The 25,027-nt window shown below is 45.3% G+C and overlaps 1 protein-coding gene across 7 annotated transcripts in view; it reads left to right on the forward strand.

The window, feature by feature from the left end:
* The window catches only part of WASF3 (WASP family member 3), a 133,702-nt gene that overhangs the window by 105,453 nt on the left and 3,222 nt on the right, over positions 1-25,027 (forward strand). For 6 of the 7 annotated variants that reach the window (XM_047861529.1, XM_047861555.1, XM_047861553.1 and 3 more), the window contains 6 exons: positions 4,715-4,849; positions 6,973-7,126; positions 11,055-11,172; positions 16,176-16,351; positions 20,740-21,006; positions 22,405-22,772. In XM_047861529.1, coding sequence (XP_047717485.1) covers positions 4,715-4,849; positions 6,973-7,126; positions 11,055-11,172; positions 16,176-16,351; positions 20,740-21,006; positions 22,405-22,772 — 1,218 coding nt within the window. Of the gene's footprint in view, positions 1-4,714; positions 4,850-6,972; positions 7,127-11,054; positions 11,173-16,175; positions 16,352-19,689; positions 19,857-20,739; positions 21,007-22,404; positions 22,773-25,027 lie in introns of all 7 variants that reach the window. The other variant, XM_047861559.1, reaches the window with a different exon arrangement.

Raw genomic sequence — 25,027 nt, forward strand, 5'->3', positions numbered from 1 at the left:
TTGTGTACGTGTTAACAAGAAAACACTGGTAGAGATCCTGTGTTTTTTTGTTCAAGAGGTACTTGCTGAACACTAACTCAGCACAGGCAATGAAGAGATAAAAGGCTTTGCTCATACCCGCAAAGAACTTCTGTAAAGACAACGTTTGAGTTACGTGAAGAGTCCCGTGACTGACGCATGCCTAGGGTATTGTGGGAACACAGAGGGAGGCATGATGTTCCCCCGGTCTGCATCCAGAAGGATTGATTTGGAGTTAATACGTTTTTATTCACTTATTCCAAAATCTTTTTGAGCACATACTATAAGGCAGACCTGCCCTAGACCTTGGAGATTGATACAGCAGTGCGCGGGACCCAGTAGAGCCCTTGTCCTCTTGGGTCATACATTCTGGCGGAAGGAGACAGGCAGGAAACACGAGGAATAAGCACACGTGTCCGGTGAAGCTCGGTCAGTTAAGCGTCTGGCTCTTGGTCGCGATTTCGCGGTTCGCTTCGTGAGTTCGAGTCCCAAATCGGGCTCCGTGCTGATAGTGTGGAGTGGGATTCTCAATCTCTCCTTCTCTCTCTCTCTCTCTGCCCCTCCCCCACTTGTGCGCGCGCTCTCTCAAACGTAAAAAGAAAGTACGAGGCTACAATTATAACATGGTGGTAAATGCTAAGGAGAAAACTACAGCAGGGAAGGGCCAAGGGGGTGTGTGTGCCTCTAGTGTGGTGAAGTGATTGCAATCTTAGCTAAGGTTGCTAGAGACGTCTCACTTCGAAGGTCACAGTTGGGTACAGGCCCGGATGAAGCGAGGGACCAAACCATGGGAGTTTCTGGGACAAAAATGGTCCAGGGAGAAAGAACAGGAAATGCACCCCCTCCCCCCCAAGGCAAGTGTGATTGGCACGTCTGAGAAACAGCAGGAAGCCAGAGTAGTTGGGGGAGTGGAATATGCGAGGGGGTGGCCTAGTGGATGAGGCCAGCGGGGTAGGTGGCATTCATCACGTGACCTGTGGCTTTTGCTCTGGGTGGGGGGACAAAGGGCGGAAGGGTTTGAAAGCGCAGAGCGGTGGTGCCACCTGTGGGGCAGGGCCATGGGCACCGCAAGTAGTCCCTTCGGACCGGAGCATAAAGGGAGGGCACAAGTGAGGTGCACGGGGCCTTGTGTGGCCTGCCAAGAGGCCTAGATTCTATCTTGAGATGCTGGGGAGGAGGAGGGACAGTCAGATCTTTCTTTCAGAGAGATCACTTGGCAGCGGTGTGATGAACAGGTTCGAGGGTGGGAGGCGAGCCTGAAAGCAGAAAAGAAAAAAAAACCCAACAACTGTCGCTTGTTTAATTCAGGAGGGAAACGGGGCGAGTCGGAGCTCAGGGGCGCCGGGAAGAGGCAAGTGACAAGGTCTGGTGTTGGGTGAGCCGTAGCGGGAGGCAGCAGCCACGGATGACCCCGTTTCTGCGTGGGCTTCCCTTTAGGTGATTGATGCCTCTCCACACGGGGGTGCAGGTTTGAGTTAACGTGAAAATGAATTCCTGTGCGCACTTGTACAGCATTTTGGGGTTCTGTAGGACATCAACGTGGAGATGTTCATGAGCCAGTTAGGCACACAAGTCCGGCACTCAGCAAAGGGTTCCGAAGGCAGTGAACACGCGCTAATTCTGGATATCGCATCTAGTTACAGAGTTTAGAAATATGTAATTTGTGAGGACTTTATTTCATTCCCTTGCCTTTGTTGAAACCGTTTTGTATGTTGTGGCAATGGAAAGCGTTGGCAGAATTTTAAGCGACTCTAGAGGATCATACACTAGATAACAGACTAATGATTTATTGCTCAGCTGACATCAGTGGCCTTGGGGATCCCCCTTCCATTTTTGGCAGAGGGATGACTTTTTAGATACAGAATGTTTTTACTGATTCCTTTATTGCTCTCATTTTTAAAGAGAAAGTTCCTCCTGTTAGGACAGTCACACTATGGGAATTTATGAAATTGTACTGCTTTTAGATTCACAAGAAATGCTTATCTGGTGTCTGGGAGTGACCATTTAGGCAGCAAATATTTTAGTCCCTTTAATTAAGTAAACAGGAAATTACCGAGTGGCTTGTGGCCTGAAATAATTTGTGGAAGTTGCTAATTTCTAGGCAGGGAAGTTCAAGGAAGTATATGATAAAATCAGGAGATTAGAAGCTAGAAGACCAAAGTTTAGTTTCATCTTTTTCTGCCACTTACTAGCCATGAGATTTGGACAGATCACCTTTCTGATGGTCAGGTTGGTCATCTGGAAAATGAAAGCAGTAGCTCGCTATTGACCTCATAAGCCGGTGCGTTCTTTGAACAGGCGTTTGTCTGGACTCATTGGTCTAGCTAGGGCTGGGCTGCAACACTGAACAGACAGGCTTCGTTCTTATTCTCACATCTTGCAGTGTTGTGAATTACAGCAGACAGTCTGCAAAGTGGATATCAGACTGTGTAAATTGTAAAGCACTATGAAAACATCACGGTTATTCTTGCTTTAAGTAAGTATTCTTTCCAGAAGAATTAAAATGAAAACCTTATGCTCTGTGAAAGATAGGAGAATAATAAGACCTACCACAGACGGGGAGAGAAGGTTTGCAGGAGACATAATCTGATAAAAGGCTGTTACAAAGACCTCTTAAAATTCAATAAAAAGAAAACTAACAACCTGATTAAAAAATGGGCAAAAGACCTGAACAGACATCTCACCAAAGAAGATGTACAGATGGCGGTCACAGCACATATGAAAAGGTATTTAATACGGTATGTCATCAGGGAAATGCAAATTAAAATGAGAAAACTACTTCACACCTTTCAGAATGGCTAAAATCCAGAACACCGACAACACCAGATGCCGATGAGGGTGTGGAGCAACGGGAACTCAGATACACGGCTGGTAGGAGCGCAAAGTGATACCGCCACTTTGGAAGTGAGATCATGGCCGGAACCGAAGTCGGACGCTTAACCCACTGAGCCACCCGGGCGCGCCCCGACTGCCTGTTTCTTATAAAAATAAACATATTCTTACCATACAGTCTGGCGGTCCTGCTCGTTGGTGTTTACCCAGATGAGTTGAAAACTTTTGTCCGCACAAAAACCTGCACACAGCTGTTTATTCCTCACCACCAGACACGAGAAGCAACCCAGGCGTCCTTCAGTTGGTGAATGGATAATCACACTGTGTTTCGTCCAGACAGTGGGACGTTATTCAGCGCTAAAGAGAAACTGGCTGTCTTGCCATGAAAAAGCATGGAACCTGAAGTGCTTATTACTAAGCAAGTATGATTAATTGTAATTAATGACGATTCCTACTATATGACATCCTAGGAAAGGCAAAACAAGACAGTAAAAATCAGTGGTTGCCAGGTTGAGAGGGGGTGGGGTGAGGGAGGTAAACAAGTGGGAGCATAAAGGATTTTCAGGGCAGGGAAGCCATTTTGTTGAAACTGTAATGGCGGATACGTGTGTCTTTTATGCGTATGTCAAAACCCATGGAATGTATGCCATCAAGAGTGGACGGACCCTCATGGAAACTAGACTTTGGATGTCACAATACGTCACTGCGGGTTCATCAGTTACAACAAATGCATCACTCTGGGGTGGGATGTTGATCGTGGGGAGGCTGTGTGTGACGGGGTTAGGGAATACATGAGAACTTTTCTGTGCTCTCTGATAAATTTTCCTGTGAACCGGAAACTGTTCTTAAAAGTAGAGTCTTGGGGCGCCTGGGTGGCGCAGTCGGTTAAGCGTCCGACTTCAGCCAGGTCACGATCTCACGGTCCGTGAGTTCGAGCCCCGCGTCGGGCTCTGGGCTGATGGCTCAGAGCCTGGAGCCTGTTTCCGATTCTGTGTCTCCCTCTCTCTCTGCGCCTCCCCCGTTCATGCTCTGTCTCTCTCTGTCCCAAAAATAAATAAACGTTGAAAAAAAAAATTAAAAAAAAAAAAAGTAGAGTCTTATTTATTTATTTTTAAAGTGGGATCTCTGACAGAGAGAAGATGCAGCTCTGCCTCGCACAGTCAGGGTAGACGGTTATTAAGTGTTCGTTGAATGAATAAAGGAACGATGTTAGGATTTGGAAATTCAAGCAGGTACTTATTCCTGTCTTTTCAGAAATGTTTTTATTCCATTTTTTAAAAAATGAGAGTAGTTGTGTCTGGCACTCATAAGGATCCATGCAGAAAAAATTAACTCAGAATGCAAAATAGTGATTTTTTGAGAGTGCTTAGATTTCAAAATATGGATTAGAACAATTTAAGGCCACTAGAGAATGTTAGGCGCAGCGTAAGATACCTAATGTTTCTGATTGTGAACGAAGCGGAATCTTAAATTTAGAAACCAACATGATTTATTTAATTCTCACGGGAAGTAAAAGGAAGGTTAAGTTCCTGAGATTCTATTTATACATAAAGCATGCAAAATGTGAGCACATTTTTTCCCGACGAAGTTTAATGGGAACCAAGTTTCACGACACCTCACGTAGCAAATGAGTGAACGTTCCATAGTGTCTTAAAACTTTACAACTTTGGGTCAATTTCAGATATACATGAATTTCCGCAATACATTTTCAAAAGCTGTAAAGGCCTTTGACCGTGACACTGTAATTTTATAATCGTTTGCACAAAATCCCACGGGTCGACAGTCCTCAGCGGTGGCGAGAACGTGTGAAGGCTGCCTCAGCAGTTCTTAACAGATGGCCTTCTCCATTCATTCTCTCCTATAGGCAAACATGCTGAAGACATATTTGGTGAGCTGTTTCATGAGGCTAACAACTTCTACATCAGAGCAAATTCTCTTCAAGACAGAATTGATCGCCTCGCTGTCAAAGTTACCCAGCTGGATTCAACAGTGGAAGAGGGTAGGTAATGGCACGGAAGCAACGAGCTAGAGGTGATGTTGACAGGACAGCAGTAATTAATTGTGGTGTCATCACTGTTTTTTCCTTGGGGTAGTGTACTGATACTTCATCTCGTCCTTTCTGGAAGAATATTAAGGGGGGGGGGCGGGACCCCAACATTGGGTTACTTAGTAATTAAAAGATTCTTGGCTGCCTTATATACGCCATACTCTTTTTAAAAATTTTACACATAGAGTATTTGTGTTCAAAGGCTTCTTTGAATGAATTCGGTATTAGAAACCCTAATTTAGGTCATTGGTAGTTATTCTAAAGATACTTTCTTAGCCAAAACTCACAGAATCACTCAAAGGATGTGGTCCAACGAAGAGGGAGGGTGATACGTACACAGCATGACTGAGCGAAGGCTTCTAGCTGCTACGCTTGTTGGGGTTGATGCCTGTAAATAATCTTGGTTGATCCTGCTGATTGCACACCTCGAGAAATAGCATTTACCGAAGGCCTTTAGCGTCAGAGTTTTCAAATAAAGTCAGTATTGGTAAGCACTGTGTAGTTAACTGATCATCACTTTGAGGATTTACCGTGAAATTGTGACAGTTTCACAATTAAAACTCTACAACTCCTCTTTAAAGATTTCACTTTCTGTAGCTTTCCAATGAGAGACTGAGGTTAGACTGGAAGAAAAAAAAAAAACTTGAAAAAAAGCGTAAGACGTGTCATTTCGTATTTACTTGAGGAAAACGTTCAGAGTAACAATTCCTGTGGTAGTTACCGTGTCTCGTTGCATTAAAGTGATCTTCGCATCTGCTTTTTCTCCTAGACCTATAATAGTAGTGTCAGTAACAGATGAAAGTTTCATTTATTTTTTTTAAATGTAGCATTTTATGCAATTCATCCCTCATCATTTATGTTCGGGGCTTTCCAGAGGTCGTTATTAAATTAGTGAATTAGAAATTTAACAAAAATGCAGAGCATTGAAATTTTAGTATCCATGATGAACATTCTCTAGTCTGATTTTTACGATTGATCCTGTTTGAAAAAGGAAAAACCTGGATAGCTATGCGGTCTATTCAAATGAGAAATTTTATCATCTTAAGCCAGGCATTCATTTTTCAAATTGGTATCACAACTGATTTTTAATATTTATTCATCTGCCTTCAGTTTTGTTTTTCTTTTTTTCTTTTGTGGGCTCTTGCCATCGGAACACCCGTGATAAACCTTGGGCTGGAAAAGATTAATCTGTGCACTAGATTTCCTAAGATTTTGCAGTGCGTCTATCTCATATCCTCAAAATCATTTCCAGTCAAGATTTACCTGATTACTGTCCTTGGCATGGATGTTATAGTAGAAAAAAACCATTTGACCAAGTTAGGAAATCTGTGTTCTATCTCAGGCCTACCTTTTTTTTGCTGGGTCACCTTGGAAGGGTCACTTAACACCGTCATGACACTCCCCTTCATCGGTCAAGTGGTTAACGGACCAGGTTGGCCAATTCAAAAAGTTGACGTCACAGTTAGATGAGTTAATACACGAGGTACGGAGCGTTGTGCCAACAAGAAATAAGTATAGTCAGCCCTGATTTTCTCACCCCTGAGTGTAGTTTTTGTGTCCTGCTACTTAATTTCTAGGACTGTAGAAAGCTTTGCCATCTTTCTTTAACGTTCGCGTCAAGAAAACTTAATGCGCTTTTTACATTTGTGTGTTTTTTGCAGACGTATTTCGTACATGTGTTACAATTCAAGTGGTATTAACTGTTTGAATGTTTTTTTCCTTCTAGGATACCCAGATCTTTGCACTTACATGCCTGTTACACTCAACTGTATTCCTTGTGGTTTCTGCAAAGTGCTAGTATAAAGAATGATGCTCTAATGCTAGATTCAAAGAAATAATTAGATCACGACAGAAGTGGGCAAGATGTGATTCGACTTCATTTTATAGAGATAACTATTATTTATAAGAGGGAAGGAAGGCACATGCTATTTAATGCACAGGCTTTTAAACGAACAATAAAAACATGATTTTGTTATCCTAGGGGATATTTACGATTGTGTCTCAAATGATGCTTATTTCTGCACAGTGAAAAATATTTCTGCATAACTCAACTTGGGGGGCTTTTCTCTAAATAGTGTCACTACAGGATATCAACATGAAAAAAGCTTTCAAAAGTTCCACAGTCCAAGACCAGCAGGTGGTTTCAAAGAACAGCATTCCTAATCCCGTTGCTGACATTTACAACCAGAGTGATAAGCCACCTCCTCTGAATATTCTTACGCCGTACAGGTATGGCTTCGTGCGTTCCTGGTGCCGTTTTTAGTCTAGATAAGCTGAGACAGGAGGGCAGTGCTGTGAAACTATTTACGCTGTGAAAATAATAATTGTATTATATATACAACAAAATTAGTTACTGGTACAGAACTGCTAAAGGGTTCATATTTGAAACTGTAGATAAACTCACCGAGAGAAGCGTGAACTGTCTGTCGCGTTAGCTTTTGTATCTGAAGTAGACACCTGTAGTACCTATCTCCTTTTGTAGATATCTGAGCGTAGATATCTGAAGTCGAAGCGGACACATCATACGGTATCGTGTGTGATGTTTTTCCTCATATCCAGAGTCAATTTTAAAGGAACTGCCTAGTTCATGTACAATGTGGCAAAATGCGGGTCTCAGCATTTCAGCACTGCAGAAAAACGTATTCCGTGGCAGTAGGGGTTTCTAAGATGGAATAATATAGTCAGCGAATTAACCCGTTACTGTCAAATGGTAGGACACGTTATTAGGACCAGACTTCTGACAAAAAAGACTGGAGAATCAATGGCGAAGAAAATGAATATTCAGAAACTGAAAATGCTGTTTAAAAACACCTCTCCTAGCTGTTACCACATTCGTGTTTTCTTTCCATATTCTGTCACCTCGTCTCCCATCTCCCTTATCTGCAGCCTTCTCATTGTCCCTCATTGCACACAGCTTGTTCTTCTCCCACACTTACCCTGCTGGTGAACTCACTCCCTCACAGCTCAGGCTGTGGTAGGGGTGGTCTTCACCGTCCTCAGGATTGGCTCCGCTGGGTGGCGTTCTTGACCGCGGAGGGAGTTCTCTGCTTCCGGTGCCGCCATCTTGGTTGGGCCTTTGGTGCTTCTCAGAGAGTGCTCAGACGTCTTTTGGTCTGAATTCCTGTCCCTTCTCAGGGTCCAAAAGGAGGTGTTCGGACCCACCCTCCATTGAAGCTGTGCTAGTAAAGTAGCAGTTCCAACTGTACCCCCTTCTTTAGCACAGACAGAAAGAGTCTCTCAAAGAAGAAGGTCCTAGAAATCCCCTGGAAACTGTGATGGGAGAGGGCCAACCTGTCACAGTTTTCTGGGAAATATGTCTGCTTTTCTGGAAGGTTTAGCACACGCGTCTAAAAATTGGTGGTCTATATGACTAGTAGTATGGTAAGCCTAATGTTTTAACCTGTGATTTTGCTTTTGTTCATAGGCATTTTTCTGGGGCAATTTCAGTTTCACTTAGCACTGGAAGCCCTAAGGGCGGGCCTGTTAAAACTTTCCTAAGACAGCTCACTAAATATTCTAAAGGAAAAAGCCCATAAAACTCAGTGAACCACTTATATTTGATAAATCAAGATCATGATTAGATCATTTGTGGTGACAGAAAAATTCTAATTATATAAAAAATGACTTGTATATATTGGATGTGTGCATTCAGTTTTAGGGAAAATAAAAATGTCTCTGACTTTTTAATAGTGTGTTTAAGAAGAGCAGTGCTGGGGCGCCTGGGTGACTCAGTCATCATTTAAGCGTCCGACTCTCGATTTCGGCTCAGGTCATGATCTCACTGTCGCGAGATCAAACCCCACGTAGGCCTCTGCGCTGACAGTGTGGAGTCTGCTTGGGATTCTCTCTCCTTCTGCCCCTCCCACCCCTCAAAATAAATGAATAAACGTTTAGAAAAATGGAAGGGGCGCCTGGGTGGCTCAGTGGATTAAGTGTCTGACTTTGGCTCAGGTCATGATCTCACAGTTTGTGGGTTCAGCCCCCGCTTTGGGCTCTGTGCTGACAGCTCGGAGCCTGGAGCCTGCTTCGGATTCTGTGTCTCCCTCTCTCTCTGCCCCTCCCCTGCTCACACTCTGTTTCTCTTTCTCTCAAAAATAAGTAAACATTAAAAAAAAATTTTTTTTTTTAAAAGAAAAGTGCTGACTCAGATGTACTTTTTGATAGTAAAATAATATTTGTGGTATATAAAATACTAAATAAAGATTGGTATTATATGAGCATTACGATGTGACCAGAAAATGACGTATTCACTTGCTATAAACACAGGATATTGCTGCTTATATTCTTGTGTTTAGATTACTGTTTGTTTACTTATACGAGCTTCTGCCTTCATTAAAGTATTAGCTCCCCTCTTCAAAAAAAAAGTGTGGATTTTGTATGTTTTAAATTTTGCAGCAAGTTACTGCTCAGTTTTTTCTGTATCTTCGTCTATATAGAAGGCCTCGTATCTTAGGGAAACATATATGTTTCACAATAACGTTCTTAATAAAATCTCTATAATGGAAGTCTCATACCCGTTAGGAAACTTGGGAAGGAAGCGAATTGCCATGGTTAGTGATCTTCAGACAGTTGAACGGGCCAGAATAGCCCCTGTAGGAACTTGGGCCTTAGTTTGAGATGATGAGAAGTTCAGCAGGAGCAGGAACTTCAAGGACAGGCAGGGTTTTCCCCTGGACTCATTCAGTTAGTTTTCTTTGACTGTTTAGGCAGAAACTTTTTTTTTTTTTTTTTTAAATTCAAGTTACTTAACATACAATGTAGTCTTGGTTTCAGGAGCAGAACCTGGGGATTCATCTCTTACCTATGACACCCAGTGCTCATCCCAGCAAGTGCCCTCCTTAATGCCCCTCACCCATTTAGCCCATCCCCCCACCCACCTCCCTCCAGCAACCTTCAGTTCTCTGTATTTAAGAGTCTCTTATGGTTTGTCTCCCTCTCTGTTTGTATCTTCTTTTTCCTTCCTTTCCCCTATGTTCATGTGTTTTGTATCTTAAATTTCACGTATGAGTGAAATCACAGATACCTGTCTTTTTCCACTGACTTATTTTGCTTAGTGTAATACACTCTAGTTCCATCCATGTTGTTCAGCATAAACTTACACTCCTCTCACTGTGCCTCATTTCATTTTGCTTTTATCTGTGCCTAAAATGACTTGTTGAAGCACTAATTTGAAATGTAAATGTTCTGCTTCCTCTTGAAGGTAATCTACAGGCCAAATACTTTATGATTATTTTGAGTGTTACTGTTGATTTATATTACACCTTGGGATTTGTATTGGCTTTATGATAGGTGAATAACTCCTATAACCCCCCGGAATATTCTTTCAGACCACAGTAGTTACAGCAGGACTCGAAAATGAAATGCCACGAGTGAATTCTCTTTGTGGGTTACTTCTACTTCTGTCACTTACACACCTTGAACACGTTGCTTCTTTCCAAATTGAATTTACAGAGGTTGGGCCAACCTGATGTAAAAAAAAAAGGGATAGCGTACTTTCTAATTAAAAAAATTTTTTTCAATGCTTATTTTTGAGAGACAGAGAGAGAGAGAGAGAGAAAGAGTATGAATGAGGGAGGGTCAGAGAGAGAGGGAGACACAGAATCCGAAGCCGGCTCCAGGCTCCGAGCTGTCAGCACAGAGTCCGACGTGGGGCTCGAACTCACAGACCGCGAGATCGTGACCTGAGCCGAAGTGGGACGCTTAACTGACTGAGCCCCCAGACGCCCTGTGTACTTCTTAGTTTTTATCCTAATAGTATTGAAACTCCAGAAAAGAGGTGAATATATATACACAAACCAAGAATCCGTCCATCTGTGTGTGTGGCCCCTGTTGGAATAAGCAAAATGTTTCCTGAAATAATTGAGGTATTAGATATTGTTGTTTATGAGCCGTCTTGTGATTTTTAGGCACTTTTCTGTACTTAAACCTGAATTGGCAAGAGTACTTTTTGCCTGATTATTCTAGAAAACTTTGCCCTTCCTGCATGTTTGCAGTTTGTGTCAAATAAGGAAATCGGAGAAGCGTAATATATAGGACAGTTAAAATGCCCCATGCAGACGTTATCCTCTCACGAGTTGAAATTAAATTAGTATTAACCCCATCTGAAAATGTCTAACAACCTTTCCCCCCCCCCAACTTGTAATACATTGATTTATAGAGATGATAAAAAGGATGGGCTGAAGTTCTACACAGATCCTTCCTATTTCTTCGACCTCTGGAAAGAAAAAATGCTCCAGGACACGGAAGACAAAAGGAAGGAGAAAAGGCGTCAAAAGGTAAATAATTCTAGGACGGGAACGTGCATACTTATGTGTCAGGGAGCTTCTTGTTTAGAAATAAGTCAGTAAGTTCTTTATTTAAATGGTTGAGAGGCTGGATTTAGGGCAGAAGTAGGTTGCATTTTTTACATGAAGATACTGACCATTCAGTCTAACACAGTAATACTGTATTTCAATAAATACTATCTGATTTGTTCCCTAATACTTGCGTTGCTTTAGCAGAAGTAGAGGCTAATATTTCAGTTCCGTTTGTAACTGTGTTTTATAGCTTTTCTCCTGCTGTTCTTTAAATATATATCATGGAAACATCAGATACAATGATCTGTTCTCATCTCTTGAAAGCATTCTTAATTGGTGGGTTGGCACCTCGCTGTAATTAATCCCTTGGTGAGATGTTCATGTTGAATTGAAAAGCATGTGTGATCTGTACATATAGGGGATAGTATTTCCTAAAAAATGAGACTCCTTTCGGTGAGGTGGTCGTAGGCAAGAGAGTTGCAAGTCTAAAGGTTGACAAACATCCACATTATAAGCACTCTTAGAAGAATAAGCCACTCTGGTCAGGTGTAGGGACTTCTGGGTTTTTTTAATGTTTGTTTATTTTTTGAGAGAGAGACAGAGTGCGAGCAGGGGACGGGCAGAGAGAGAGAGGGAGACACAGACTCCGAAGCAGGCTCCAGGCTCCGAGCCGTCCACACAGAGCCCGACGCAGGGCTGGAACTCGCGGACCGTGAGACCATGACCTGAGCTGAAGTCGGACGCTTAACCAAGCCTGAGCCACCCAGGTGCCCCTAGGGACTTCTGTTTTAAAAAGACAGAAGACTTAAAAAGAAAAAGAAAAAGACTTCTGTCCTTTGGGGCCCAGAAATTAGACTTAACCCACTGAGAGTTAATTCTCCAAAGGCAAATATTTGCTAAGACTCATGTATATAAAGTATGTTTCAAAAAAATGAGCACCTGTTTTGCTTGACAAAGATTAGGGTGCTTTGGTGAGGACAAATTCTTGGTCTCTTGTGGGGTGGTGGCATTAATGTGTGGCAGTATTTAGATGTACTGGCCCCAGAGAAGTGACAGTTTGGGATGGAAGAGAATTTGGGATGTGAAAATAGGATTTAAGAAAGGGACGTGGAAAGAGTTTGCAGACTGCAAATGTAAGATGTTCTCACGGAAGTCCAGGGAAGAATTCCAGAGGTTGGTTATTCATAGTCTCTCCCTGCACTGTGGGTCGGGGAAATCAACTGGGAAATTTGGGGAAGAGTATTCCAGTGGAAAAGTATTCAAGGGACGAAATTACAAGGTATTCAAGTGAAAAGAAGAAAGACCCTAATCTCCTGACAGGAGAAGAAACATTTATCTAAAGGCCCATTGGTCTCAGTCCCTATACCTTTTTATATTAACAGAGGTTGAAGAGTATTTTCCTTTAAAACCTAATGTCCTTTTAAATGGCCTTCGAGGTTTCCCTTCTCAGTGATATCTTGGCAAAAATACCTAATTTTTTCAGCATTGTTCTTCAGGGAAAAACAGGGTTAGTCCATGGATGATTATCACGTCTTCAAAATGGTGCCATTTCCTCGCTGTTTTGTCTCATTGCACATTCCTCCGACACATAGAATTCTGATAAGGACTTTCTATTCACTTACACAGTATTGCGTCTTGAGTGCCTTCTAACTGCTGGATAAACAGTGGTGATAAAGGATTATCGCCCTCACGGAAATGACAATATAGCAGGGGAGACAAACGTGAAGTAATCGTGCAGCCCACTGGAACTCATAAAGAGGGAAAGAAGTTTGCAAATTCTAGAACAAATCTGCTTTTATTAGGCAGGAATGTAAAATGAGGCCAGATAGCCTTCATTTCCCGGGATTTCGTAAACACGCGTCGCTGCTTTCAGTTTTGCACTGACAGATCTCTCTGAAGAAAAGTTAGTTCAGAAGAATTTAGGGGGTGAGAAATCCATTGTTTCTGAACTCGCTTTCCTTAGTTTGCTGGTTTCGAAACATTTTTAGAATTGCAAATAAGTAGGTAGTTGTGAGCGTGTCGTTACGGCGCTGTAAACGTTGCGAAGGAAAAGTATGGTGTGCGGTGGGGTGAGGTGACGAGGAGGGGACAGCGCAAGTGCAGTGGAGTGTCATTCATTGAGCCCCAGCAGTGGGGAGTTAGAAGTCAGCTAAGCAGAGTTGGGGGAGGATGTGTGTGTGTGTGTGTGTGTGTGTGTGCGCGCGCGCACGTGCAGGCGCGTGCTGGAAGAACGGAGGACAGAGGAGGTGGGGTGCATTTGGGGTAGAAGCAGCCAAGACCATACTGGGCTAGGAGACAGTTGGGCACATTCTGGGACTTTAGGACAGTGTAGTTGGAGTATAGATGCGTCACTGTTAAAACTTTGTCAGAGTTTGTGCACGTGTGTGTGTGCGCGTGTGTGATGTGCATGATGGTGGGTAGATTGGGAGGCTGAACCGCTGTAAAGACCGTTGCATAATCGTAGCAATACCTGAATAGTCAACATGCATCATTTAAAAGTAAGGGTGAGAGTTACTGATCAGTGCAGTGGTCCTTAATCAGGATGCATATTGCTTGAAATCCATTGAAGTCTCCCTCCTTTGGGTTTCTACAGGTATGCAGACAATACATGCTGTAAAATGCTCAAATTACACTGAAGGAAATACATTAGAAAATTTGGGGAGAAGTTTCTTCCCTCCCCAGGTGTCACTAATCAGTAGGAACAGTTCAGGGCGCCTATTTTTAGGTCTTTTGGGCATTCGTAAACATGTGTGCACACGTTTCACCAAGTATTTTTACGTGCGTAGAATTGTACCACTCTTGACGTACACACACACGCAGACGTGTACGGATATTGACATAATTAAAGACCTTCTTTGGTCTTTTTAACAGTTGTATGGTACTCCAAGGTATGCCCACTACGTAGACTATTTACCCAATAGCGTATTAGGAAATAGGGTGTAAATAATTGCTTAACTGCAATACTGCTATACTCATGTGTCGATATCTCTTCTCAGTAAATTCCTAGAAGGCAAGTAGGAGTTTTAAATTTTGAAAGATGCCATCATATTGCCCCTGACCATTAAAAGACTGAACCAGTTTATACTCTTAACAGACTTCTTCTAGACCTGGATGTTGTTATTATTTTTTGGATGAGCTCACCCCTCCCCCTCATCTAATTTGCATCACACATCCTTATGAACCATTTGCATGTGTTCTGTGAGCTCCACGTTCACATCGTCCGCCAGGACATCGCCTACGCCTCCTGAACTCCTCTGCAAATAGTCCGGCTCCGCCTCGGCGCCCACCGCGAGCCGTCAGCCGCCCCTTTTTCCAGGACCTGCCTGAGCAGCTTCTAATTGGCATCCCTGCCCTTCCCCCTTTTATCTTTTATTTAGTTTTATTTTATTTTTTTGCCTTCCCCCTTTTGATCCGTTCTCCACTACCTAGAGGGCTCTTCTCACGTGCCTGGGCAGGGTGTGTCAGCCCCTCCCTTGTCCCATTGCTCTCGGGGTAAAGAAAAACACTTGTGACACAGCCATTCAGGCCTTGCAAACCTTTTAGATCTTGGAGCCATTCACCTTAACTCACCATTTCCCTTCTTTATTCCTCCTGGCGTGCTACTGTCCGCCCTCCACAGGGCCTCTGCACGTTCTCTCCCCTGTGGGCATGCTGCTGACCCCTGCTCCTTTGCAGAATTAATGCCTGCACACCGCAGATCTGACCTCTCAGTCACTCCAGGACACTCCCTGACTTCCAGACTAGGCAGCATTTGGTGTACGATGCACTTATGTTTCACCACATTTTGTAGCTAGGCGTTTATTTTTGTGATTTTGTGGGCTTCGCCCACCGGATTGCAGGCTCCGTGAGGGCAGATTCCGTGTTTGTGTGTTTGCTGTTTGTATCAGCAGCACCTGACGTGGTGTCTGGGACGGAGTAAGTGCCCTGAGCCCACCTAGACCTGGGCATATAGTCAGCCTTTGCCAAGTGCACACTGTCTGTAAAGCCGTGTGTGGAGGTGATTTAAGAGGAGCGTAGGAGTTAAAGGCACACAGTTCTCATCCTTAAAGACCAGGACGTCTTACTCGGGAAGCAGGAAAAACACGTAAACACACGTAGAAATAACTGCCTTCACACTTAAAGAAACACCTGTGTAGGACCCGTGTATTTACTGGAGACATTTTTGCTGGCAACGTACGGCTGGCACAAGAATGATTCTTTGTATGTGAAGGTAAGTCCTAATCACGGTTTGCTTTGTGTTAAGCTAGTTGCAGGATTAGCTTAAATTTCTGTAACGATCTTCTAGAGACTGGAAATAGAGGATTTTGAGTTATTTCGTGAAACATGATGGCCTGTTAACAACTCAGTCAAAATTGTGCAGTGGTGGGAAATGATTTCTCTGCATGTTAGATATTTCACGTGTATAATACACATCTAAAAGGTACAGCACATTTAAAACAAGCTAAAAGCCTAGTAAGGTGTAAATTCTCTTCTTTAATTTTATTTATGTATTTTGAGAGAGACAGAGGGAGGGCGCCAGCAGGGGAGGGGCAGAGAGAGGGGGACAGATGATCCGAGTGGGCCCTGTGCTGACTGCAGAGAGCCTGACGCAGGGCTCATGACCCACGATGTATGCTGACCGTGAGATCATGACCTGAGCGGAAACCAAGAGTCAGACACTTAACCGACTGAGCCACCCAGGCGCCCCTTAAGGTACGAATTCTTTACCAAAAATGATGGTAAGCAATTCCTGTAGTTAGCTGCAGTACAGTCAGTAGCTTTCATTTATTTAGGTTACATAGTGAAGTACCTGTTCCTTCTGTTGGGTCTGCGTTGGGTAAGAGAGTATATGCTTAGAATTTTCTTAACGTTAAAACCACCGGAAATGGGAATGTCTCTTGTCTGCACACCACGCTTGTTGCCTATGCATTACGACTGCATTTAACTTCTGTTTTCCTCTCCCTTCTGTCTTGGCATGCTTGCCCTCTCTGCCTGGACACCAGGAGCAAAAGCGTATAGATGGCACAACCCGTGAGGTGAAAAAGGTTAGGAAAGCCAGAAACAGGCGCCAGGAGTGGAGTATGATGGCATATGACAAAGAGCTTAGACCCGACAACAGGCTGTCTCAGAGTGTGTACCACGGAGCGTCTTCCGAGGGATCCCTGTCCCCAGACACTAGGTGTGTGTGCGTGTGTCGGAGCAGAGCCTCTGCGTAGCAGTGCTCGGTTTTATCGTACATTGGAAACGTACCAGTGGCTTTCGTGTTCACGTGGCCCACGGGACGTTTCAAAGCTTTCCTTAAAAGTCGATTCTGTATATGTTTTCGATTGTGAAATAATTCTTTGAAACAGTTTCATTTTACATTGGGTCACATCGTATGATTCTCCACCACTCTGACTTCAGTTTATGGTTCCATTAATCTAGACGCTGTGTTTTAACGTTGATACTAACTTGGGGCTTGATAACCGTCGATGACTGACATTTTTATTTTAATAATCATTAATTCTTTCTCTTCTGCTTTAGCTTAGAATCTCGAATTTCCTTTGCCACCTGGTATCTAAAATTAATTAGTAGGTAGTAATTGATGTGCCTGCGATGCAACTTTATTATTCTTTAAATAACCTTTTCTAAGAGTGGTGAGCAAAAGCGATAGTGTTTTCTTCGGTGCACTAATCTTGTGTATTCTAATTTCAGGAGAAGAGTTCTGTTGGAGTTACTTTAAGAATTTGTAAGCATTTAAGTAAAAAAAAATATTCCTTGCAGGTGTGAATGACATGGTCACTAAATCACCATTTGTTGCAAAAGGGATTCACTGAACGACAGAAGCTGACTAGTCCATTTTTACTCTGGTTTAATTTCCTGTTTCTGCTTTTGTAAGGTCATGGTCTGCCACTTGCCTGCAGCCTCAGAGTCTTCCGTCAACGTTTCAAAATTCCAATAGAGAATTCTTAAGTGACACAAGAATGTTCTAAAAATAGCCAACAACCTGGGCGTCGCATTACATCTGTATCTTTTTTTTTTTTAATGTTTATTATTGAGAGACAGAGAGAGACCATGAGCGGAGGAGGGGCAGAGAGAGGGGGAGACACAGAATCCGAAGCAGGCTCCAGGCTCTGCACAGAGCCTGATGCGGGGCTCGAACTCAAGAACCACGAGAGCATGACCTGAGCTGAAGGCAGACGTTTAACCGACTGAGCCACCCAGGCACCCCACATCTGTGTCCTTTTTAAATTTTTATCTCTATAACCTCGGCGTCTAGTCCCTCTGCACAAGTGGCTTTGTCTTTGGTAGTTACCACGCCCAGAAACATCCCTGCCCCAGAAGGGCTGTACGTCTTTAACTGGCTATGTTAGGAGGCAAGTTCTAGGCAGTTTTTCTGTACTGGCTGTTTCCTGTTCAGTATTAGAGAATTAGTGGAGCTTTAACTGAGTGCTTGCCTCAAGTTTGAATCTCTGTGTCCATTTATTTCCATAGAAGATAACAACGATGACGATCCAGGTTGCTCACGCCTCTAGGGGTGAGGAGGGGTACTTGAATACGATAGCCTTGAGAGTGTCAATTGGCTTTTTGGCATTTTTTTTCCCAACTAATTTCGTTGTGCCTGTTTACTCATAGGAAACCTATGCTTTATTTTATAATACTCCATATACTTGCTCTCCCATTTCAACAGATGCAGGTGGAAAAATGATTTTTTCCTCCCTCAGTTGAGGAATGGAATGGTTACTCACTCTGGCATCCGAGATTCCGTTGTTCCGTGTTGGGTATAAAATTGACGGTTGCTGAGATTATTTAGTATTCAGCCTTTGTATTTATGTGGTTCAGGTGCATCTTCATTTTTCTTAGTTTGCAGAATGCAAATCCCATTTCCCGCAGCCTCTTGCTATCTGCACACACGAGATAATAGATTAAAATTCATCCGTGTCCCTTATTGGATTCTGTCCCTTAATTTAGAGACTTTTTTCATTTTACTAAAGTGTATCACTTTTTCTTCATATAAAATAAGCTTTTTATATTTGGAAAGTACCAACGAAAAGTAAAATATTATCCATAATCCTATCATCCAGAGAAACCCCTTTCTGCATTTTAGTGTATGTCCTCCTTTGGTCTTTTTTTCAGTACACGTACATGTTTTTTCTTTTACAAAATTGAAATCATGCGCCATGTTTTCTGTCCTTTGACTTTTATTATCTCGTATTTATGTTTTAAGTATTATTTAGAAACAAGGTTTTTAATGGATATATTGAGGACAACTGAAATGCCAGATTTCACGGCATGTATATAACCTGTTCGTGTAAGTAATGTGTTTGAATCCAATCCAGGTAAACTAACCATGAGATTTTGCTCCACTGATCAGGAATGGTTTGATTCTAAGCATAAATTTAGGATGAGAATTGACACACTTACCTCCTGCTCTCCCTTGCCCTTCTCAGGGCTAGATACCTCCAGCCCAGGTGTCCTTGTGTTTGTCTCTTCCTGTCCTGTGCCCGTGTTACAGCCGTCCCACTGCCCCCCTGTCTACCCACAAGACCCTGGGGGAGTCTTTGGATTCTCCCACTGCATCTCCACTGCCTGCACTTTTCTTCTTCCTTTTTCCATGTGGTCTTCACTCCTACCAGTTCTCCTTTCTGTAACGGACAGTCAGTGATGATCATGACATTTCAGGACCACCCCACTCGTCTCCACGTCGGTACAGCATCTTCTGGGGCTGACTGCTACCTTCCCGCGGGGATGTCTGGCCCCCACCAGGCCCCCGAATCCCCCCCCACCTTTCCTCCAGCCCACTGGCGCCCCCCGCCTCAACAGGGCAGCCCCCCTCCAGAGCAGCCCTACCCTCCAGACCTCGCCCGTGCTGTTCTTATCCTCAGACGCTCACCCCCTGCTCCTTTACTCTCTCCTCCATCTGGTCTTCCTTCCCCTTTTCACCGGCTCCTTTGGGCCTCTGTCACAAGGCTACTCTGTGGGAGGAGTGCCCCGAGTTACCCCAGGATGTTTACAGTTGCTGGCTCCCCATCTCATCAGAAGCACTGCCTATTTTGCGAGATGACCTCGTTTCCTTGAGAAAGTGGTGCACGCAGTCTGTGACACAGGCACACACACACACACACACACACACACACGGTCAGTCACGCACCACCAGTGGCTCTAGTGTCTTAGGGTTTCCGTTTTTAAAACGTGCTACCTCTTAAGCTAGGTCGGGTGCTTCCCCCATTAAGAGTGTTTTTAACTCGCTAGCAGTTTGCGTGGTTCAAAAGACATACTCGTGTTCGCACCGTAATCTAGAATTCACACTGCAAGTAAGCCAAAAGTGAGTTATTCGTTATTCTCATTATATTGCAAGTAGGGAAGGAAAAAAAAAAGCAAAAAAGCAGCCTCTTGTCATTTAGAATGCTTTTCTGTGCCATGCAACGCTCCGGTTAAGGAAGCTACCGTCGGGATTTCAAAGATCGAAATTCAGTTGGTGTCTTCCCTGCCCCCCCCCCCCCGCATCCCCAACGTGTGTTTGCCTGTTTCCTTCAGAGAGAGAAGCACAAGCTGAATCCTAACAGAAACCAGCAAATAAATGTGAGAAAAGTAAGAACAAGAAGAGAAGAGTGGGAGAGAAGGAAAATGGGCATTGAGTTCATGAGTGACACCAAGGAGCTGGCACAGGCAGGGAGCACGGCCGAGGACAGAGTGCCCAGGGGGTTCGTCACTTTGCGCTCTCGGACCCCAGCCTCAGGTTGCCCGCCTTGCTTTGGCTGTCCTGAGAGGACACGCGGCCCCCTTACTGACAACGCCTCCTGTAACCTGTCCTGTAACCCCGGGCCAGGAACACGCCGCTGTCATTACTAATGCCCGTGGCCCGTGTGGCTGCGCCACTCACGAGTCCCCGCTCCCTCCGTAGGGCCTCGCTGGCGTCCCAGCGTCCGCACCTTTCTGAGCTCTGCTCATCTAATCCAAGACATCCATTCCTTCCAGAATTTCACACTCTGCTGTGCGCTCAAAGAGAAGACGACCTTTCCGTGTTACCCCACATTCTTTCCTTTTTGGCCGAGTACAGTTCTTCCGTCGAAGAACACTACGGTTCACTGTATTGCATTCTGGATTTCTCTCCTTTTCTTTCCCGTTCGTGTTCATCCGGGTCACCTGCCATTTCGTAACTTCTAATCATACGCTCTCACTCTCATTGCCACTGAAATCCTCTGCCTTAGGTGCGGTTTTTTAATTAAATGAGATCTGTCTTGTAGCCTTCTCTCTTAGAAAAAAAAAAAAAGCACGCTGAAATACTGTGGAAATGGGGCTCTGCTGCTCCCCGCTTGCCGATCTGACTTACCCACTTCAACGCTGTGAATCTGAAGCCACGTAACACTGGGGCTTGCTGCTAAAGTCGTAATGATGTTGTTGCTGGGAGGCTCTCATGGGGCTGGACCTGGCTGGTGCTTGTAAAGGAAACACAGTGTGTGATTTCTGTATATCGGCAAGGTTGTTACTCAAATAGAGGTGTATGCCTGTTGGGGTGGGGTGGGGGGATCCTCCTAATTTAATTTGAATTTCTCCCCCCCCCCCCACCTCTTCCCTGAACGCCAGGTCGCACGCGTCGGATGTCACAGATTACTCTTACCCGGCGACCCCCAACCACTCTCTGCAGCCGCAGCCCGTGACCCCTTCTTACGCGGCCGGCGACGCACCACCGCACGGGCCGGCAGCCCAGGCCCCCGAGCATGAGTACCGACCCCCCTCCGCCTCGGCGAGGCACATGGCGCTGAACAGACCCCAGCAGCCGCCGCCGCCACCCCCACCGCAGGCCACAGAGGGGTCCCAGGCCTCCGCGCCCATGGCGCCAGCAGACTACGGGTAACCGGGACTCCTGCGTCCTGCCGCGCTTGCTGTGGCGTCGGGAGTCTTGCTGTGTGTGCTCGAGAAGGTGCAACTGAACGATCATACCTTAGGGGCCAGAAGCAGCCAGGGGCGGCTGGGTGTAGATACTACCAGCTAAGCCACATTTCGCATTAAAAGCCTCAGTGTCCCGCTGCTCCCCTTTCCGTTACAGATGCATCTCAGGTTCGAATCTGTAGTCATGCACACCCCCCCCCCCATACATACCCCTGGCTACGTTTGAATGGATTGCGAAGCCAAGGCGTTGATCGAGGGTGACACGCTGATTTTGTGAACCTGTCCCAGATCTCCGGGTTTCTGGACGTGCGCCGGGTGAACCGCAGAGAGTTCCCGTCACACGTGAGAAAACCATACAGTGCAGCCCCCCGTGAGCCGTGTTCGCACTTGGCCCCGTGGTCCCCTTTCTTGACCCGTTGGAGCCCAGACATCATTCCTCCCCCGGGTCCTTTTGTTTTCTGTGTCTCGGGTGGGATTCAAACACCTCCTAAAGAAAGACCCTCACGTTCAGGAGTTTATTAATGTAAGCACCCGTCTCTGTTTTGATAGGCGGTCTTTTGCTCTGTCTTTTCGGGCTCAACCGTAACCTTTGAAGAGTTAGTGCCTCCGAGACAGTGTCCGGGAAGGTTGAGTGTGTGTTTGTGTTAACATGTGTGTTCTTCAGAGCAGCATGAAACACCTGAATGTATGCCCTGTCCCCCCCGCCTCAGCCAGCTTTTTGAGGTTCCCTCTGTGACCACTCAGTCCTGGTTATTCCCATCCATCCGTCCTCTCTCTCGGAGTGTGTTCTGAGGCTCTAGCCAAGGGTCAGGCAAAGAGAGGGTCTGTGGTCCAGTTGGTTACGAAAAGCCTTAGCTAAGTAGAATTCAGTGGATTTCTTAGCTGAAGGACTTTTCAAAGATTTTGAGACTTCCATAGGCACTGTCGGCTTGAGGAACTTCCGTGGGACGGGCTAGGAAATACAGATTTTTCCAAATCTGACTGACCACAGAACCCTTGTAAGACCGAGTGCGTGAGCCGCCCACCTTTGAGATGCCCAGGAGAAAGGAGAGATTTGAGTCACTGTTCTTAACCTCTGCCGTCAACCGTTTTATTCTGGCCTGCCACACAGAGTTACTTTTTGAGTGATTTTCTTTTCGGTTCTTTTGAGTAGGCGATCTCGAATCGCATCACAGCGAATAATGTAGACATGTGAGAATGGCTGGTGCGAAGCGTGGATGTTTGCGTCCTACGGTGTTGCAAGTTCAAAGGACAGTGTATATTGTGTTGGAGGGAGGCGCCTGTGTTAGGTGTATTAGACACGCAGAGGATGTGGCTGTTGCTGCTTTAACGACTCTTGGTGTTTCCTCTCTTTATTAGGATGCTCCCAGCACAGATCATTGAGTATTACAACCCCTCAGGACCGCCGCCTCCTCCGCCGCCCCCCATGATTCCTTCAGCACAAACTGCCTTCGTCAGCCCTCTCCAGATCCCCATGCAGCCCCCCTTCCCTGCCTCTGCGGGCTCCTCCTACGCGCCTCCTCCCCACCCTCCCGCCACGGGGCTCGTGGTCACGGCCCCGCCGCCTCCGGGCCCACCGCCGCCCCCGCCGGGTCCTCCTGGCGCAGGGTCTTCTCGATCCTCCTCCCCGATGCACGGCCCCCCAGCAGCCGAGGCGAAGCGCCAGGAGACGGCACAGCCACCCATAAGCGATGCTCGAAGCGATCTGCTTGCCGCCATTCGAATGGGTGAGTGAGCGTCTCAAACACAGTCTTCCTTCCAGAAGGAGATCTCTTCGTGGCTCCGACCCCAGCTACAGCCTGGCCCTCAAGTGTCTACTCTCCACTGAACTGTGTCTGAGGATAGGGTTCAAGGACACTTGTTTGATTTTGTTTTTGAAGTTTATTTATTTTGAGAGAGACAGAGGCGGTGCGAGCGGGTGAGGGGCAGAGAGAGAAGGAGAGAGAGAGAATCCCCTGTGCCACCAGCTACGGAGCCCAGCGCGGGCTCGAACTCACGAACCGTGAGATCGTGACCTGGGCCGAAACCAGGAGTTGGACGCTCAGCCGACTGAGCCACCCAGGCGCCCCTTGATTTTGGTTTTGGTAAACTGTAGATATGTTTTTGCCAGTGCAAGATAAACACACAGTAATAAAGAATTGAGAATTCAGGAAACCTTTACTTGACTAGAAATAGCTCATAAAAATGATCACTAATTAATGAGCTCTTTCCTCTGCCTTCTACTCTGAGGGTAAATGTATAAATGAGCGAAAGCGAGCTCATGTATATGATTTAGTTATTTTTAAAAATCTAAGCTGTGTCCTAGACTTCCCATATTTTTAGCTCGATGTGCTAAGCCAGTAAGCTTTTCAGCATTTATTTAGCAGCAAAATTCTTTTGTCAGATTGAAGTCCTACACTGAACCCCAGAACATGAGACATACAGAAATAGAGCATCTCTGGTCCCGTCAGGTTGGAGGAGCCCAGACGCTCACCTGTTCTGGCCCCCCGCCGGAGCCACACACTTCCAGTCTGTTCCACCCCATTTCTTCTCAGCCCCAGGCACAGCCCAGGCTGGTTGAGGGTCACTGACAGGGCGTGAGATATCCCAAGAGCTCCTCGTCCAGTCGGGAGATGCACCGTCTCCTGGTCACGGTCTGGTTGTTTCTGTTCAGAAGGGACTGAGAAGGGAGCCCGACAGCAGCATCCCTGGCGTCCTTCACAGGACGGCGGGGACGTGACTGCCTCTGCTTTGAGTGCCCACACATCAGACTGGAGTGTGACACACAGGCCCGGGGTTCTCGTATGTCTTGAATGTCATTGGCACACTTTGATTTTGTCAAGGAGAGAAGATCCCAGAGGTACACGACCCCGTCGCAAATAAATTTAGGGTCATAGCAGGACAGTGGTTTTGTTTTCTGACACCTGTGAGCCCCTTCCAGTAAGAGTGATAACATAACTTGGATCTAATCACAAGGAAACCTCTGATAAGCCCACATCCAGGGACAGTCTACAAAAGAGCTGCCTGTGTTCTTCAGAACCATCAAGGTCGTAAAACACAAAGACGGAAGAACTTCCCAGAATAAGGGACATGAATGACAACTAACGTGATGGGTGTTTCCACGTCGGATCCCAAGCCTGGTGGAAAACTTTCTTCATTTGCTGCTGTTAGGTCTGCTGGCAAAATGGAAATGAAATTTGTGCAGTAGACGGTAGTATTTGTGTCTGCACCGAGAGCCTGATTTTGGTCATTGTCTCTTAGGAATTACACATGAGGTATTTTAGGGGCACAGGGACATCATATGCTACCGTATTCTCGAGTGATCCAGGGAAAAGTATGGGTGTGTGAGCAAGAATGCCAGAGAAGGGTTGCTAGTTAAACAAGACGGTCAAATGGAATCTGGATGTCGGTTATATGGGGACGTGTTTCCGCTAGTTTTACAGCCTATAAATCCGAAATCGTTTCAAAAGAGAAAGTTAAAGAATTAGCACATTAAATCATCTTTGTATCCCACTCTGTTAATAAGAAAGCAGACGATTGTATTTTGTATTCATTTTCAGCAAATCAGTGAGACAGAGATCTCTTAACTCCCCACACCAGCCAAGGGCTGTTGGGGTAAAGCACTGCTTTCTAAGCCTTGGGATTACAGCAGCGTCCGGGAAGTGTTCATGATGCCGTCCAGTATGGTAGCCCCCGGGGCCCAGTAAATTCACCCTTAATTAGCCACACATGGCTAGTGGCTACCCCACTGGACGGTGTAGCTCCAGAACTTTCGTGACGTTCATATGTCCTGATTCGAACACACTGCCGTAAAACTCTTTGCTACAAAAAACGTTTCCCCTTTGAGTGCCAATTTTGTTGGTCACGAAACTTCTATTTCCCAAGCCTTTCTCCCCTCAGGTTTCCAAAACTTTCTACCCTGGGTGTCAGCAGGAAAAACAACAAAAAAAAGGCCGCTGGGCCTGTTAGTGGGTGTTTCCTTCGTGTGGAGCCAGCAGAGGGA

The sequence above is a fragment of the Prionailurus viverrinus genome, chromosome A1 (genome assembly GCF_022837055.1).
Source record: "Prionailurus viverrinus isolate Anna chromosome A1, UM_Priviv_1.0, whole genome shotgun sequence".
Lineage (NCBI taxonomy): Eukaryota > Metazoa > Chordata > Mammalia > Carnivora > Felidae > Prionailurus > Prionailurus viverrinus.